We start from the raw sequence: 16,894 nt of genomic DNA on the forward strand, positions 1-16,894 counted from the left end.
GAATAACATTTGTGCATCTTACTTTCATTGTTTACTCTTCTAAACCTAACTCTAATTTTTTTTTTTGGGGGGGCAGACATGTCTGAATCACAAGGTAAATCCTGTCCTGAAACCAGAAAATTCAGGGGGCAGGAGCCAGTTTTTATGTACAAATTTAATACCGCAATCAGCAACCTAGTATAAAAAATCATAAAAAATCAAATACACAAGTGAGGTCAAAAAGGTCCATATTTTTAGATACCTATATTAAAACAGAATAAGAATAGTATTCACTTGACCAGAGAAGTCAATGGCAGTTGATAGCAGAAGAAGTTTATGCACCCCAACCCCTATTTTATACATGCATTTTTCACATCCAAAGGCCATTTTTGACAGCATGTAGTGCTCACAGTGCAAATGCAAGCTCTTTCCCTGGATGAAAATTTTGAAAAACATTGTCTGCTAAATAGTTTGATGCAATTCAGAATAGTTGTCATCCAAGCCATTTTTGAGATACTCTACTTGCTTTGAACCCACGTGTCTACTGCTATGGGAGATTAGCTCTTCTTCCTAGCCGACTATTGGTATTTCACTATCAACATACTGCAGAGCAGCTATGGAAAGTGTACAATTTTTAGCATTTAAAATTCTATATTTAGAAAATAAATTTCATGAATTAGAAGAAGACTATTTTGTTTCAAATCAATTCACAGAAGATGAGAATGCCCTGCTTTTATTGACAATATCTATTCATGAAAATATGCCTATCTTTTAAGCTGAAAACATTTTTGTCATTGGGATATGCAATACTTGTCAATCATCATCATGGAGGAGAGATTAGGGTGCTGATGAGTTTAGATTTTTCAACTAAAACAGGGTGATCCATCTTCTTCAACCCCGCAGGCCACATGAACCAAAAATGTTAAGTTCATGGGCCATACATATTGATTTACATTATAATTATAGAACTAAGTTTTGTATGAGCGTGGGTCACATGGAAGATTCCTGGGGGTCAGATATGGCCTGCAGGACTGCCTTTGAACCACACTGGTTTAGGTGTATGGCCTATGAGCACATTAAGTCCACATGACAAAATATGATGTAAATGCAATGGAGCAGTGTATGCAGACTTATAATGAGATCTAAAATGAGATTGATTATTTCTACAGACAGAGGGGCCTCATAAAATTTCTACAAGCAATTGGGAAGTTTGGATTTAAAAAAAAAATGGAGGAGTTTCATCTTTGAAGAGAAATATTATTCTATATATTTCCAAGTTTTCCGTTCTTGCTTTTGTCAATGACAAAGTTTCTGACTTTTCAGTTTGATTACTTTGTCTTCACACACGTAGATGCCCTTGGTACATACCTGCATGGGTTGTGTTGGCATCGTCGTGCATTGCTATACTGTATTAATATGCTTAAGTCAGTTGTATGATGTAGAAAACAACTTTAATACTGCTGTGTAATTTTCATGACATCGACATACATACATGTAAGTTTTCTATAGTATGTGGTTTTATATAGTAATAATGATGACTTATTGATTAAACCTCCATACAGTGTCGTTGGGCCTTTTCTACAGCTAACATTGTCTTAAAATGGATTTGTCATAATGTGTAGTTCTGGACAGATTTTTATAAGTTCTTAAAGTGACATACTCGAGTTGTCATTCTTTGAACACATGTCAGACTTGCATATTATGGACAGAAGTCTATGGATGGCAATTCAGTGGGTACTAAAGGGGAATGCACAGTAGCATAACTGGAGAGTTGTAGACATCATCAGAGTGCATGCAAAGGTTCAAAACCATATAATTTACTGGAGAGTAATATATCAGCAGCAACAACCTCTCGTATATCAGAATTATAGACCAGCTGCGTGGATATAATATGTACCCCATCCTAACCTTAAGAACATGATGTAATGCTGGCCAAGATGGCCCTGTTATTTCATGACCAGACTCGGCCATATATATCTGAAAACAGTTGGCCATGACCACAATTGATCATGCAGTATCAACCACCAGAAAAGTAAACTTCATCTAGTTCCATGACTTGCATAGTGCCACAAGGCACTTACAGCATACGCATAGCTACCATCCCTCGCAAATTTGGCATGAATTTCACGACTTTTTAAGCGATTCACGGATTCACACCACAAGCCAAAAATTTAAGAATTCTCCAATTCTCAATTATTTTAGATCTTTAATAAAATAACCAATTTCCGGTTAAGCGCTAGTCATGATATTTGCAGTTGCCGAAACAGTCCAGTACTGCTGGTCGCGATATTAGTAGAACTACATCTGATTAGCAGTTGGCTCAGTAGCAAGCATTTTAGCCTGTTTTAATCTATCTGTATAAGAGCAGTTTTTAAAATGTTTTTGAGAGAAACTGCGGCCTAACTGGAATTTTGCACTGCTCATGTGTCACCAACACTGATTTGAGTTACCGTTCAGCATCGCATGTAAGATCTTGAAAATGTCTTCACCACCAAAGAAAAAGAAATGTATTGCTCAAAAAGTGAAGTTTAATTTGGAATATACATGTTATGGAATCATTTCATAGCCTCAACCACAACTAATCAAGTTAAGGCTACGACATTGTAGCTAGGTCGCAGAGACGATGTGAGGAAGCAGATCGGTTGCAAAAAACAAAAGTTGGGAAAATTAAGACTTTGCAGATTTCAGCTCTGGAATATTTTAATCCATTGGCACAAGACCTGCAAGCTACCAACCCTGAAGAATTATTTGTGAGTTTTCTTGTCGAATACAATCTACCTTTATCAGCTGGAGACCATGCTAAACATTTGTTCCGTCCAATGTTCCCGAACTTGAAAATCACTTCCAAATATTCCTGTGGAAGAACCAAAAGTGCTGCAGCTCATGTGCATTCCTCACAGCAATAGTGACAGTGAAAGAGTATTTTCTTTAGTGAGGAAAATTAAGACAGACTTTAGGGCCTCTTTAGCTGCAGAAAATTTGTCAGCAATTTTAGTCCCCAAGATCAACCAGCAGGCAAGAAGCCAGAACTGTTTAGAAAACAAATTTACAATCACGCAGTTGAGGAAGTTCAAGTCTGCCACATTATCATGTCGTGACAAATAAATATTTCTGCATATATGTAGTGTTTTATTTTTATATTACGATCTTGATATATTGTAGTATTGACGGTAAGAGTGGATGGAGTTATTGTCATGGTATTTTTCACTAATTCTTGTCCAAATTCACGACTGTTTATCCCTGTTTTCACTAATTGTGAGTCTGGAAGGTTGGCAGCTATGCATACAGTGACCAGCTTATTGCCTCAGCACCCAAGAATCCAGATCATGAACCAGTTACAGAGTAGCCTAACCATCACAGTGCTGCTAGTCACTTTCTGCAGACAATGTCCATTTAATATAGGCATTCTTATGGATCAGTTTAATCTGCATAGTACCACCAGGCAGTTCCTGCTGAAGACATCCAGTTTATGTAGGTACTCCTTGCATCAGTTTGACTCATGTTGTCTTATGATGTCCAGCTTAGTTTCCAGTTTTTCTTACTTCATTATGAAGCCTATGCACCCAAATTGTTGAAAAGCTGCAAGTGGAGTGAACCACTATCTTCGATATTCTTCTCCAACTACTTTGCAGGTATCACAAGAGACATTGTTGTTTTTTTATGTAAAAATGGCATAATTTCCCTCATCATGATCAGATCTTACTATATTGCATGAAGATTCAGCCTTAAAGGCCTGGACTGAAATGTTCTGTCCACTCCCATCAGAGCTCTGTCCCTATTCATCTACATCACCAGCCTGGTTTACAGTTACGACATCAGGCTGCTAACCTTGTCATTTACATGTTCCAAGCATCTGCATTTTATTTATAAAATGGTCCTCATCTTAAACATATAGGACAAACATAATATGGCCATAACAAGAGCTGCAAAGTTACAAATGGTGGAGTTAGATGCAATGCTCTACCTCCACTTTTCTTAAACACCATCGTAAGGCCATGAAGGTATCCCTGGTATTGCAAGTTACCAGGGATACCTTCTTTCCCTCACTCACAGACTTGACACCAGTGGAGTGATTTGAAAGGCAATCAGAGAAATAAAATCATAGAGACATCCCTAGAACACAGGCCTCTGGGAATCAGTCCTACTGAATTTACAACCATTGAAAACCTAAGTTCTCATGAACTAAAGTGGACAAGAGACAAAGGGTGGGTGATCATTTTCACCAAAATTTATCTCCACAAGACTTATATCATATGACACCAGCTTCATGTCTGCCGTATAATTGGGGGGAAGGCTCCAATCTTTTTCTGCTGAATAGTGAAGATTTGCCTTGAGGACAGAAGGACCTGACAAGTGGTTTCTGAGGGACTTGTGTTCGCATTTAATGCACTTCCTGTTTAGTCTAGGGTTCCCTGAGTGACAAATGCAGCACTTATCACTTGGTCATCAGCACATTCAGGCAACCCTTGTACACTCTTTGGTTCAGGATAGAATGCAACAACTGATTTTAAATGCTGCCCATTGGGATGATAATGCAATCAGTGTGGACTTGCAAGAAGCGTGACTTCACATCCCCACTCAGATAGTTTCCAGGAAGTTCATGTGGTTTGCCAACAAAACTATAGGCTGCAAAATTGCAGGTGAATGATATCATGGAACAAGACATGATATCACATGGTAATTTCCTTATCATTCACAGTGGTCTTGTTAGCAAGGACATATCTAACTATGTTCATCTAGGTCTGGAACTCAACATTCAAATAATGAGAGTGTCTCCCTCAGAACTGATAATTGAATTAGTACAATGGTGGATTCCTTGCCAATATAGAACAATCAACCAGCATGAGAATTTATCTGCCTGCTGAGTTTGTACAAAATGGCAGCAGATGTCTTAATTCTAGATCGCTGTCTGGAGGTTCCATTACAATGGTTCTGTGGTATAAATGAGGTCAAACCTTTGACCATAGGATCAACTTTCACAATTGTGGGATACCAATTGAGTCTAGTCCACTCTGAATCATATTTGTACTTTAGCATTCACAAGATATAAACAGCTCTAGACTGAAAGATTTTCATTGGTGGCTGGAGAACCTGTTTGGAATTCTAACAACCCCGCTGTGGTGACTTATCTCAAACCGTAGGCAGAACAAAGTCTCCGGACTTTGTATTCATGTTTCTAAAGTGTCATCATTGACAAATCCAATGACGTGTCTTTGGCCAGCTAATGTCTTGGTGGTCATGGCCTGCAAGATTCAACTAAGACAAATGGAATGGTCTCCTCATCTGTTTGCTTTCACTCAGTAGGTGCTTGACTGGATCAACCTACCCAACCTTTGTCTTGCCAGTCCCAAATCCAAAGGCCTGAATAGTCAATTAATATATGGAATGGACGAGTGTATACACTTCCTTGTCCAATACATCAGTTTTGAAAATGATGCAGGAAGCAAAGGAATCTGAGTGCTGCATAATTGCCAGGAAAATGAGATATTCTGTCATCTGCTGAAGCAAAGACGATGTTTGTAGTTTCATAATAGCCTAGAGTTGCTGAACTTGCACATCTGATGTTTATTAAAATATGCTGTCAGGATCAAACAGGTCTCGCAATTAGTGGTGGAGAAATTGCTCATGCATGATGGTCCTTCACCACAAAGGCATATGAAGGCAATTGAATATATTCTTACAATGGTGCACACAAGAACACTTTATACCATTGCAGGCATCCATAATTCAGTAGCTAACTTTCTATGGCTCTTTGATAAGAAGCAGCACTAACATACTGCCAAAACATGCCGTGTCACACGAAAAACATGGTGTTTGAAAATCTCGAGAAACCCTGGATGCAGTAGTGTTTTGAAAAACTGATTTCCAGGAATCTTAACCCCAAAGTTATTTCAGAGCAAAATACCCTGTATTTCTTGACCACCATGACATATGCCAGTAATCAGTAGGCTTTTTTGTATGATAGTAAACAGTCCTGCTCAAAGCCTTGATAAGCCTGCCCTCGCGGCATAATGCTGATATAGAGGCAATTAAAAGGTCAGAAATAAACAGCCATCATTCAGAGATAACTTAAATGGATAACAATAGCTAGGGTGATGTGTCAAATTATGCTGTAGAAGAATGCATTTAGCTAATTTGCATAGATGAAGTACATGCAGTAGAACAACTCAATTCATATTTGAAGTTATCCTCAGACATCAGAGAGACATGGTATAGAACACTTGTTGTTATTACATATCACTGCATTGAATGAGAATGTTGAAGACAATTTTAATAAAGTTTGTGATCAGTGGCAATATTTCTCTGAAGTTCGAGTTTTACTCCAGATACAAAATGCAGAACCTGATTATTTTACTTGTCGGAACAGAGAAATTTGAATAACAGTACCATATAGTCTTTGATAACTGCAAAGATTAATACTAATAACCTTTTGACTCCAGTATTAAACTATTGAGAGTAGCAAAGACTGCATCAGATTAAGCATCTGTCTTGCCATGCAATGGATTTTAGGGACAGGAATACACTTAATGTTTGTTTTCATTTAATGTCACTGTTGTTGTGATTATGTGAATGTTTATTATTGGCATTTGACAATGCAAAGTCTATAAGTGTAAATCAGAATGAGTATTAAATGCTCTGAAGAAAATGGACAAGTCAATTTCTTTTATGCAGATTTGAATTTCCAACCATTTTCTACAGGCTCAGAGGTCTCACTAGGATATTAAAACTAGGAGTATATGACTCTGATTTTTGGAAAAGATAAGGAGTCCTACCAGAAGAAGTTGCAGCCCCCTCCAAGAGGCATATTGGGCATACCTGAAGTGGCTAAATTTCCAGATGAGAAGAGCCAGTACTTGCCACCGAGTTTAAATTGTTAAATTCTTTATGATGTATATATCATGTTTGTCCATCAGAGTGAGATTGAATTATGTCAGCCCAAGGAAAGGCCTTATTCCAAGCACTAAGCTAGGCATCACACACTTTGTTACATCTGGCTACTTTCCATGCAAGCCTCTGAATTCTCTCATTGTAAATATCAGCACAGCTAAAATGATCAGTTGATCACAGGGTTCCAACGCTATCGGAAAAAAAGTCAGGAGAAATGATAAATTTGTTCCTGATCATGCAAAGTCCTTGAATTTTGCAAATATTGACATAGCCGAGGAAAACCCGGGAATTTTCTCCACAACTTGATGCCCGAAACAATTACATAATTGAGTCGTAACTGAACTGATCGTGTTCTAACCATAATATTAGGAAGTTGCAGTATGTATCATTTGGATGCTTGGCATAAATATATTTGTTGAGTCAATCCAAATGCTCAGTGGATGAGATTTGTCTAGTAGACTTTTTGTTTCACAGACAGTTTGATATCCGTATCTCTTTTTTTTATATGGAAGGTATGAAAACCAGTCTAGCATCATAAGAGGAGAATATGGTGGCGTTAAAGCATAGCTGCTTAGCGGATGGGCTAGCAAATGTTAACGCTTTTAAATCGAGTTATACCTGCATAAAATCTATGAAAATTATTTATTTTCTCAGAAATTGCAAGTATTAAAATCATTATGTCTTTAATCTGCTGAAAGACCATAAAACTAATGTGTTGATGAAATTTGAGCAGGTACTAGCGATTTCGATTACTTGTCGCATGAGCACACATAATCTCTCAACCGTTTTTTCATATATTGTAGATTTAAAATATGATATTAAAGTCGTATACTGGTTGTAATAAAAATACAAAATTGAAAGAGCACAAAATTCTCAATATTTTCTCAGAGACTTACTTCTGGAGTTTTGTTGTATCACATGACTACCACACTGACATGTGCTCTTCCACGCAGGGAGCATACAAAGCAGGGAATCAGACTACACTGCATGATGAATCAGACTGGCAAAGTTTCTTGTAGTTCTCAAAATAAATACGTTCTTTCTGGTTTTGCCAAAAGGTATCAGACTTTTCATTTAATATAATTGAAATTTTGTACAACGACACTAAAAGGAAGTTTGTTGTTGGTATCATGTGACTGTTGGACTTCCGATGTTGTTTGAGAGTTGTGAAGTCATGTGACTATTAACGCAAATGGTGAGTACTGAGTCAGGTTTCATCTATGCCAAGTTTCGTCTAGTCTGTCATCGGATTAAAGACATAACGGATATAATATTTGCCATTTTTGAGAAAATAAATAATTTTCCTATCGATTTCATGCAAGTATAAGCCGATATAACATAGTTCAAATTTAATAGGCCTGCTGGTAAGCTATCTTACGGTGGCAGCAAATTCCAAATTTTGTATATGTAATTGCTCAGAACCCACACTCCATCTTAAATGTCCAAATGTGAAAAATGGGAATCGAATATTTGGAGGAAACCCGATTGGAAAAAGTTTTAATCTTTGAGCTGAACTTTGGTGAGGAACTATTACACATTGACATGTAGCTTGAAGCATTGGTTTCAGATGTTAAATAGAACGCAGGGTAAATGGGAAATTGTCATCCCTTTTATTATATATTAAGAAACGATAAGAGCCCATGAATCAGTGCAGGTTTTGGGACTGGTTTATTGAACTACAAGAAGACAAGTTGATTTTACAGAAAATTCAGTCCTTGTTTATATAACAATATGTAATTTTGTAGGTCTTTGTCAAAATTTAAATCAATCCTTTTGTAAATGACATTAAATGATGGAATTTCTAACCAAATCATCTTAAGGAGTTTAGGTTGGTTGAACATTCTTGTTAGAGATTTTATTGGCACATAAATTCAGGTTTAACTTTTTTTGTTACAAGATAATATTCTAATACTTTGCATTTATTGGTGGTTTTTTCATACTGTGAAAGGAAATGTTTACATTGTATAACATGCACATATATTGATCTAGAATTCTTTAGAATTAAAGGTTTGAAAGGAAACAAAATAATGTATGTTCTTGTTTTTCCACATAGCAACATAATGCAGGTCAGCAAAGTAAAGTTAGGATTTGTATTATGAACAGTGCAATGGCTTTAAATGCCAATTTATAGGAATATAGTCAGATTTGTTTCGTGACTTAATTTGTGGTTTTGTAAATGATCATCTTTTCTGACATGTTTTAGAGAGTCTTGAAAGAGCAACATCTTCAGATTTGGAAAATGCATGTTTTATAATCCAAAATGTTCTTTAATTCCATTCAGTAATGGTTATATGTTAACCTTGAACAAATTAATTTCTTCCTGGAAAAAACCTGGAAATTGATATTTAGAAAAGCGTGGGAACCATGTGATCAACATAGTCTCCCACCCGGCAGGTAATTGAAGCAGGACTAGCTAGCCTTTCCGTTTGCTGTCTACCTATTGTGTGCATATGGAGGACTCCTGCGTAAGTTGTTTTCTGCATCCCAGATACAAAATTTTCATCCAAAATTAAGCATTTGATTGCCTGTATGAAATATTGTGTTGTACCGGCATATACTATTTAGTAGGATCTGTTTTCTGTTCTAATTCTTACCTGTCTATCTATCTATTTAAAAATGTATCCCATTGCAGGAACTGTTTTATATCTGGATGAACATGGTATAATCCTGTCTAATCTACACATTTTTGTGATAGAAAACTACTGCTTATTAAATATCTTGTGTATATTAACCCAGGAATTTTGACACAAATGATAAATGTTGTATACAGTTTATTTGACTGTCATACTATACACTTGGGATTTATGTGTCATATGAACTTAAGAGTTGTTAAATCGAAAACAAGGATTTTATCCTAAAGTGTGACAAAATAGAGTTTAAGCATCTTATAAAAAATGATGATATATAAATATTAAAAGTTTCATTAGTGGATTTCTTAATCATGTTTTATTTCAGTTCCAGTTACGACGGTTCAGTTGACAAATACCTCAGATGAAGCATTAACCTCAACATTAAATATTGTCAGGGGAGGAATTACTTCTGTAAGATGTAGCACTGCTCCTCGTGGCAGCAGACCTCGTGCAATATTCCGCTGGTACAGTAGAACAGTGAATCAGTCACCAGTACTCATTGGGAACCAATCAGTTTCTTCCACACCTGGTTCAGTAATGGTACCAGGGCAGCCAGAGTCAGACCGTGTGATATCCTACAGTACACTGACACAGACAGGAGCTACAATGTATCAGAATATGTATATATTCTGTGAAGCTCGAGATGAGATGAGCACTGGGAACTATACACAGTCTGAGGAAGTTCAGATCAACATTGTGTGTATGTACATTACATTTCTTTTATTGAAAATGTTGTTGGAATATTAATGTTATATAAACTGACTGAAATGAGCACCAACATACAAACTAAAAGAGTGGATCATTATTTAAAATTTTATATTTATTATCAATTCTTTACCATTTTAATGATCAGAAAAGCTTATGGGATGGCCTGTCATCATCATACATTGGTTAGACTTTGGTTGCTGTTGCTACCTCTCCTAAACTGCATGGAGAATTGCCATGAAATGTTCATCCCACAGTTTAGTTGGTCCTAAATGAAATTGGTGCTATTTAATTTTGGACCAAACAGGTCTGAACGATCATCGATTAGAATGAGCTTCTGGAATGAATGGCCATCCATTGTACCTTGTCGATTGGTCTGATAGCTCAAGGTTGTTAATACTATCCATCCAGAGTTACAAGGAGGATTACCATGAAACTGTAAAAACACATTCATTCCAAGGTCTACTTGATCCTGAATGAAAATGTAGCTGATTTGACATCCAGTCTGGCTGCCATGGAATCCTTCTTAAAAGTCTTTAAATCGCTACTTCTCCTAATTGGATAGTCAAATTGTCATGAAAGCTTTACCCCAAGATGTTTTATGATATTTGGTTAGTCGTAAATACAAATAGGGCCTATTTTGCAGCTCAAACTTGGCAGCCAGCTTGAAAAATTTTGTTATTGCTATTCATTTATGATGGATGGTTACATGGACATGGGGTTTTCATCCAAAAACCATGAAACTTTAAATACACATTTAAAGATGTAGATGGTCCTGAATGAAAATGTGATCTGTTCGAAAACTGTAATGTTCAATGGCCACCATAGCAACCATCTTGAAAATCTTGTTCTTGCTACTCCTTTTAATTGGAGTCATGTTGTGATTGGGTTTTCACTAGAACACTTCTTATGTTTAGGTTGTCCTAAATAAAAATGGTGCCAATCAGACCATCGTGGCAGTGATTTGTAAAATATTGTTCTAGCTACTCGTCCTGATTGGATCACCATATCGACAGAAGAATTTCACTGAAAAATTTGTAATGATATTGAGTGGATCTTAAAATGGTGCAAATCATAAATCCAGCATATATGCCATGAGAGCCAGATTAAAAATCTTATCTTTACTTACTCTGTCTGAATTGTCATATTGATATCGAGTTTGCATCAATAGAGTTTTAATATATCTTGTTGGTCCTAACTGAAAATGGTGCTGGCCTGATATTCAATATGGCCTCCACAGTTTAAAAATCTTTGTATATATCAAGAATACTCAGTAATTAAAAGTAAAAGTGATCTTATCTTGGATTCCTGGAAATTCTGTTTGTATAGTATAGTGTCAGTTCCTTTGAGAATCTCTTGCTTTTTTAAAGAATCAGCAAGCATGATCATACTAACAACTGAAATTGGAAGCTTCTTGTGGACATGATAATGCAATGAACAAAAGAGCCAACAAAATATTTCTCTTGAACATGAAGTAATTCTGTCAGCATAAGATTGTATTATAATATGGTATTTCATGTTTCAGATCCTCCATTGGTCCAGCTTTCCCCGAACTACTCTGTATATAATGTGACAGAAGGAACACAGAATTTTGTTTTCACCTGTAATATTGTTGAGGCCAACCCTTTGCCACCATCAAAAGGTTATAGTTGGTTCCACAATTCATTAGTTGTACAAGGACAAGTATCATCCTCATACACTATTCCAAGTGTACAGAAGTCCGATGATGGAGAGTACAAATGTACAGTTTGGAATGAATATGGCAGTGGAACATCAAATTCTTTGGATCTTAATGTACAGTGTGAGTATATTTACACCTTGACACATACATTAAATTGTTGTCAATGCATTAATCATGTATTGAAGGATAACAATTCTCTCTATTAACAGAATGTTGTTTTGGGAAGTGTTTAAGTGCTATAATGAAAGCAATTTCAATAATAACAATAATAAATTTCAATAATAAAAGCTTTTCTTTTTGCCTAATAAATTATTCATGATATATAGTGTCTTGCATTTCTTATTTACATAAAAAGCACACCATATCATATAATAATGAACATTTGTATTTTATTAAGAGATGATCTTTAATTAGTCTACTTAACACTTTCACATCAATCTGTAATGACTATTTTGAAAGTCGCAAAATTTAGGAAGTTTCAATTGACAATGAAATATCTGTTGATTGTGGGATATTTTACAGGCATTTGACATGCTTGAGGGAATATACAATATAAACAATAAATATGTAATTTATTTGCTGTAATTAAAACAAATATAACATCATTGCATCAATTGGAGATCTACATTGACTATCCACTCCAATGGTTCTACTGCTTACCAACATCTCATTAACAGTATTTATTGTGTAGTTTTGCCAGGTGACAATTATAATTTTCTAGTATTGTTCCTGAGATACATTTTCTTTCAAATAGTTTTGGCATGTTGTAACTAATAATCATGATTGGAAACTGTACAACTCTTGATCTTTGATTTACAATCAGTGACAGAAAATTCGGTAATTGTCAGTGTTATCGGTAATAATGACTTTCAGGCCTTTCATCTATTTTAGCTCTACACAGATGAGTACCAGGCAAACAATACCACTTGCATACATCTGAACTCCAGTCTACCGCATTGTTCATACTGTTGTGTATTTTAGCTTCTCTTGGTGGTACTGATCAAAGATCTCAGTTGGACTTGTAACACACTGTCAGTTTGTTTTGTATCATATTTGACTGAAAAATTGCACACTACTCTTTTGTAACAAGAAAAGATATTCAGTGACTGATAATAATAACTAAAAGCTTTGACATGTTGGAACTGTAGCACATTACACTATTGAAGATATAGATTAAGTAGACTTGCGACAACTATGCCCAAACTAGTTTAACATCAGACAAAAATTAAAAAATAACACTTTGAAACACCTTGAGCTGTGAAGAATATTATTCTGACCTGTTCGGTTATAGATTAAAAACGTGCGTTAATTATACAGCTATTGCAGAAATCACAAACATAAGGTATCCAATGCTAATGATATACGTTTACTTTGCTAATTATTAGATTTTAAAATAACGTTAATTAGAGTTTGTTTTTGTTTCATTTTAATATGAGGCAACTCTTCCAATATGTGTTTGTCTGGTTGGTTGACTGTCACTGTTTCTCATTGCCAACCCAATAAATTTTTTTCCCTAATTTTGTTTAAAAAAAAGGAAAAATAACACATTACTAAAATTGATTTCTCCGTTTAATTGTGCCACTTTTGCCCAGTACTTAGAAATGCTTATATACTAATCATTATAATGTATATATAATGCTTTGTGTGTTATAATAAAAACTTGCTTCTCTACCATAATTTTTAAAACCAATGCAACAGGAAAGAAGCATATATTTTGGCTGGATGTGATAAATGTTTTTTCGACAAAATTTAGCTGATTGCAGATTGACGGTAATGCAGCTGTTGTGTTTTGTGATAGTTATTACATTTGTTGCATGTATAGTTACTTGCATCTGTCACATTTTTTTTGCCAGCAGGAGTTATTGCAGGAGTCTCTTTGACAAGTGCATTAACAGAATTCATTTCTCAGAGAAACAATACAATTGTTCTACATGTTATTATGTATGGCTGTATCATGTTTATAACTTTTTTTCCATGATTGTAGATTGTAAGGTTCCCTTGTAAGCAACATCATTACATAGCTAACCTATGTCCATGATTGTGCTTTGTGGTTTAACATATTAGCCATGGAGGTTTTTGTCGTTTTTGCCTGAAATTCGAGTAGGAAACACATTTTGAAAGCTATTTCTGAATACATCCTAGTACATCAACTTCCAGGTGATTTTCAAATAACTTAATGCTTAGTTGTGTTAAAAACATCGTTTTTCATTGGCTGTTTCGCTTGCATGTGAGCAGAAGGGATAAAGCAGGAGTTCTTTTTTTTTTTATTGACCCATCATTTTCGTATCAAGACCACTCTTTATTCCAAATGCCTATCTTATTCTACTTTTTGCAAAGGTTCATCTGTCTGTTTGCAGTTCATACCAGTCTGCCTTCGATCTGATACCAAAAAGTCTCAAATCTGGATACAAAATCAAATTCAGACCACAGGTGAATTTTGGGTGGGAAAAAAATCGGGTCCAAAAAATGAGTTTTTTCCCTCTGTATTTTGTTGTGCAGCTAGAACTTCCAGATTGTTTGGTATCATTTTAGAGCTGTATCTGTCTACGTTTCTTTCCAGGGACCTAGTATAATTGTTAATATAAATATATGCTTATTCATTGGGTACACGTAGAGGACATGGACTTGAATTAGGTTGATTTAGATGAGGTCAAATGTTGGCACATCATTTCATCCAATTTAAAACATTTATGACAAACAGATACCTTCCTTATGATACTATCCTTATAATTAGAGATCCTGATGGAGAATGCTATAGGGTAAGCAGAGGTTTTGTTCAGAAGTCCAGGTCCTGTATAGGGACCTAGGATAGTTAAAAACAACTATATGCTTATTCATTCATGCACAAACTTAAGGTAGGATACTATGCTTCACATACTTCATTTATGCAATTTGTAATTATTAATTAATTTTCACTTTATTTTTGTTTAGAAACAAACTCAAAAGCACACTTTATCAGATTTGTAGTGCTCCTGATGGAGATAATTTTGTAACTGATTTGAGTCTTGAACCTCACATCGTTTTTTGAAACCATGAAAATACCTAACTTAAACCTCAACTTTCAAAATATAATTTCAGTTTTAACCCTGTGTATGTATATTATAAATACAATTTGGTATGTGTTTAAAAACTATCATATTCATATGCAGTGTATTTTGGCAAAATGACTTAAAAAAAAAAACAATATAAGCTATACATTGTAATGAATTTTAGCTGAGTAACTTTATTACACTATTGTAATTGCAAGTTGCTTAATCAGCCTCCATTAATTAAATACTTTCTTTAGCTTTCTAAAAGTTCGCTATAAAATGATACTTGTAAAGATTTCTAAACTTATTTGAAATGACCCCAATACAATGTACATGAGAAAATGCACATGTCTTTAAGATCATACTATTGCTTAGTTGCCTTATTTCATATCCTGTTTATCCTAATTTCTTTGTTGTCAATAAAACATTACCATTAACTGTTTAAAGACAACACACTGAGGACTTAAAGTTGCTATATGAATGACCTAAACCCTTCTTTGCAACAGCCAACATGCAAGTTCATTCATTTTTAGAAAGAGGGGTTTTCTTAATATAACCACTGACTATAGCTTTCTTACAACATTTCATTAATAGGACTGAAAATATAAAGTTTTATTTTGTTTCTGTGTTATTGTAATAATGTTAGGCATCAGTTACATTGTCTTTGCATCGCTGTGTTTTTTCTTTGTATTTTCACAAAAATGAAGTCAGAAAACAACTTCGACCTTACAGTACCTCACAAATTCCACAATATAGTGCTGGGACTAAAAAATAATACATGCCTGTAAAGGTTCAAGAGTTTGTCAGCGCAGTTTGTCTAAAGATTACATTTCACCTTGAATTATGACATAACACTGGAATTAACCTGGCTGAACAATGGAGCATTTAAAAAAGTATGGTCACTCAATTGACCTGTAAAAAAATCACATAGCAATTACAAAAATAAACTGTAAATAGGTTTAGGATGTCATTTTCCTTTGGCCAGTGAGATGACAGTATTCCATTAAGCAAGTTGCACTTAAATATTAAGTGGGTGTTATCATGGTAATGTCGAGCAGCATAGTGGGAAAATAGTCTGTCATTACATAAAGGTATGATAGTAAGCCAAACTTTAGAGAGGCCTAAAACAACGAGTGCCTGAGCTTAGCATTGGTACCTAATTGATTATGTTATGCAAAATCTAGCTTGAAATATTAGCAATGATTCTTAAAAACATCATGTGAAAATGGAGATAAGTGTCCTCACTTGTATTATTATAATTATTATATAGTACATGCATGACAAGTATATTGTAAACAATGATACAAGCTCCTGTGACAATGAATAAATGTGCACACGACATGAGCCTTGAACTGTAATTGTTATTGTGTCTTGATCTGAACTTGGAAAACTGTTTTAATGGGTACCTTGCTGTCCATTTTATTACCCGGGTTATTATCAGCGTGTGGGTATGCGAGTATCCAGGTACCCTATGACATCTTTAGATGACAGTAATTAAAGAAGTAGACATTAGTATGTCATTAAGCCTGTTCTTATAGATTGTTGTAGCATACTGAAATGTATGTACTGTTTTTGAAAGTAAAACTTAATTAATCAGACCTACAGAGATAATGCACTGAGTATATAAAATAGGAATTCATCACCATAAGTCCATCCTTCCCCATTCGGGTTGCTTTGGTAACTATGAACATGTTTGGTATTAGAAATCTTCATGATATATATGCCACTTTATACAATATCACAAAAATCTGAACATGAAATGCTGGTTTTGAAGCAGTTATATGGATTTGAAACAATGTATTGTTTTGAAACAACTCAGTATACATTTATGAGGTGGTTAGAAACAAGGCAGCATAGGTAACAAAAACAATGCATCAATTAGGGTTAAAGAAGAAAAAGAAAAGAATAACCTATGAACAAGCTGTTGTTCCACTATATGAAACTAAACAGAATCTATGGAGTCTTACTATGTACTGTACAGA

At 35.1% G+C, this 16,894-nt stretch overlaps 1 protein-coding gene across 2 annotated transcripts in view; it reads left to right on the forward strand.

Annotated features, from left to right (window-relative positions):
• The window catches only part of LOC149774831 (hemicentin-1-like), a 162,137-nt gene that overhangs the window by 31,445 nt on the left and 113,798 nt on the right, over window positions 1-16,894 (forward strand). For both annotated transcript variants that reach the window (XM_089944677.1, XM_089944678.1), the window contains exons 4-5: window positions 9,823-10,197; window positions 11,728-12,003. In XM_089944677.1, the coding sequence (XP_089800803.1) occupies window positions 9,823-10,197; window positions 11,728-12,003 (651 nt within the window). The remainder of the gene's footprint in view (window positions 1-9,822; window positions 10,198-11,727; window positions 12,004-16,894) is intronic.

The sequence above is a fragment of the Sinohyriopsis cumingii genome, unplaced genomic scaffold, assembly GCF_028554795.1.
Source record: "Sinohyriopsis cumingii isolate HCF-2022 unplaced genomic scaffold, ASM2855479v2 utg000127l, whole genome shotgun sequence".
NCBI classification, from domain to species: Eukaryota; Metazoa; Mollusca; class Bivalvia; order Unionida; family Unionidae; genus Sinohyriopsis; species Sinohyriopsis cumingii.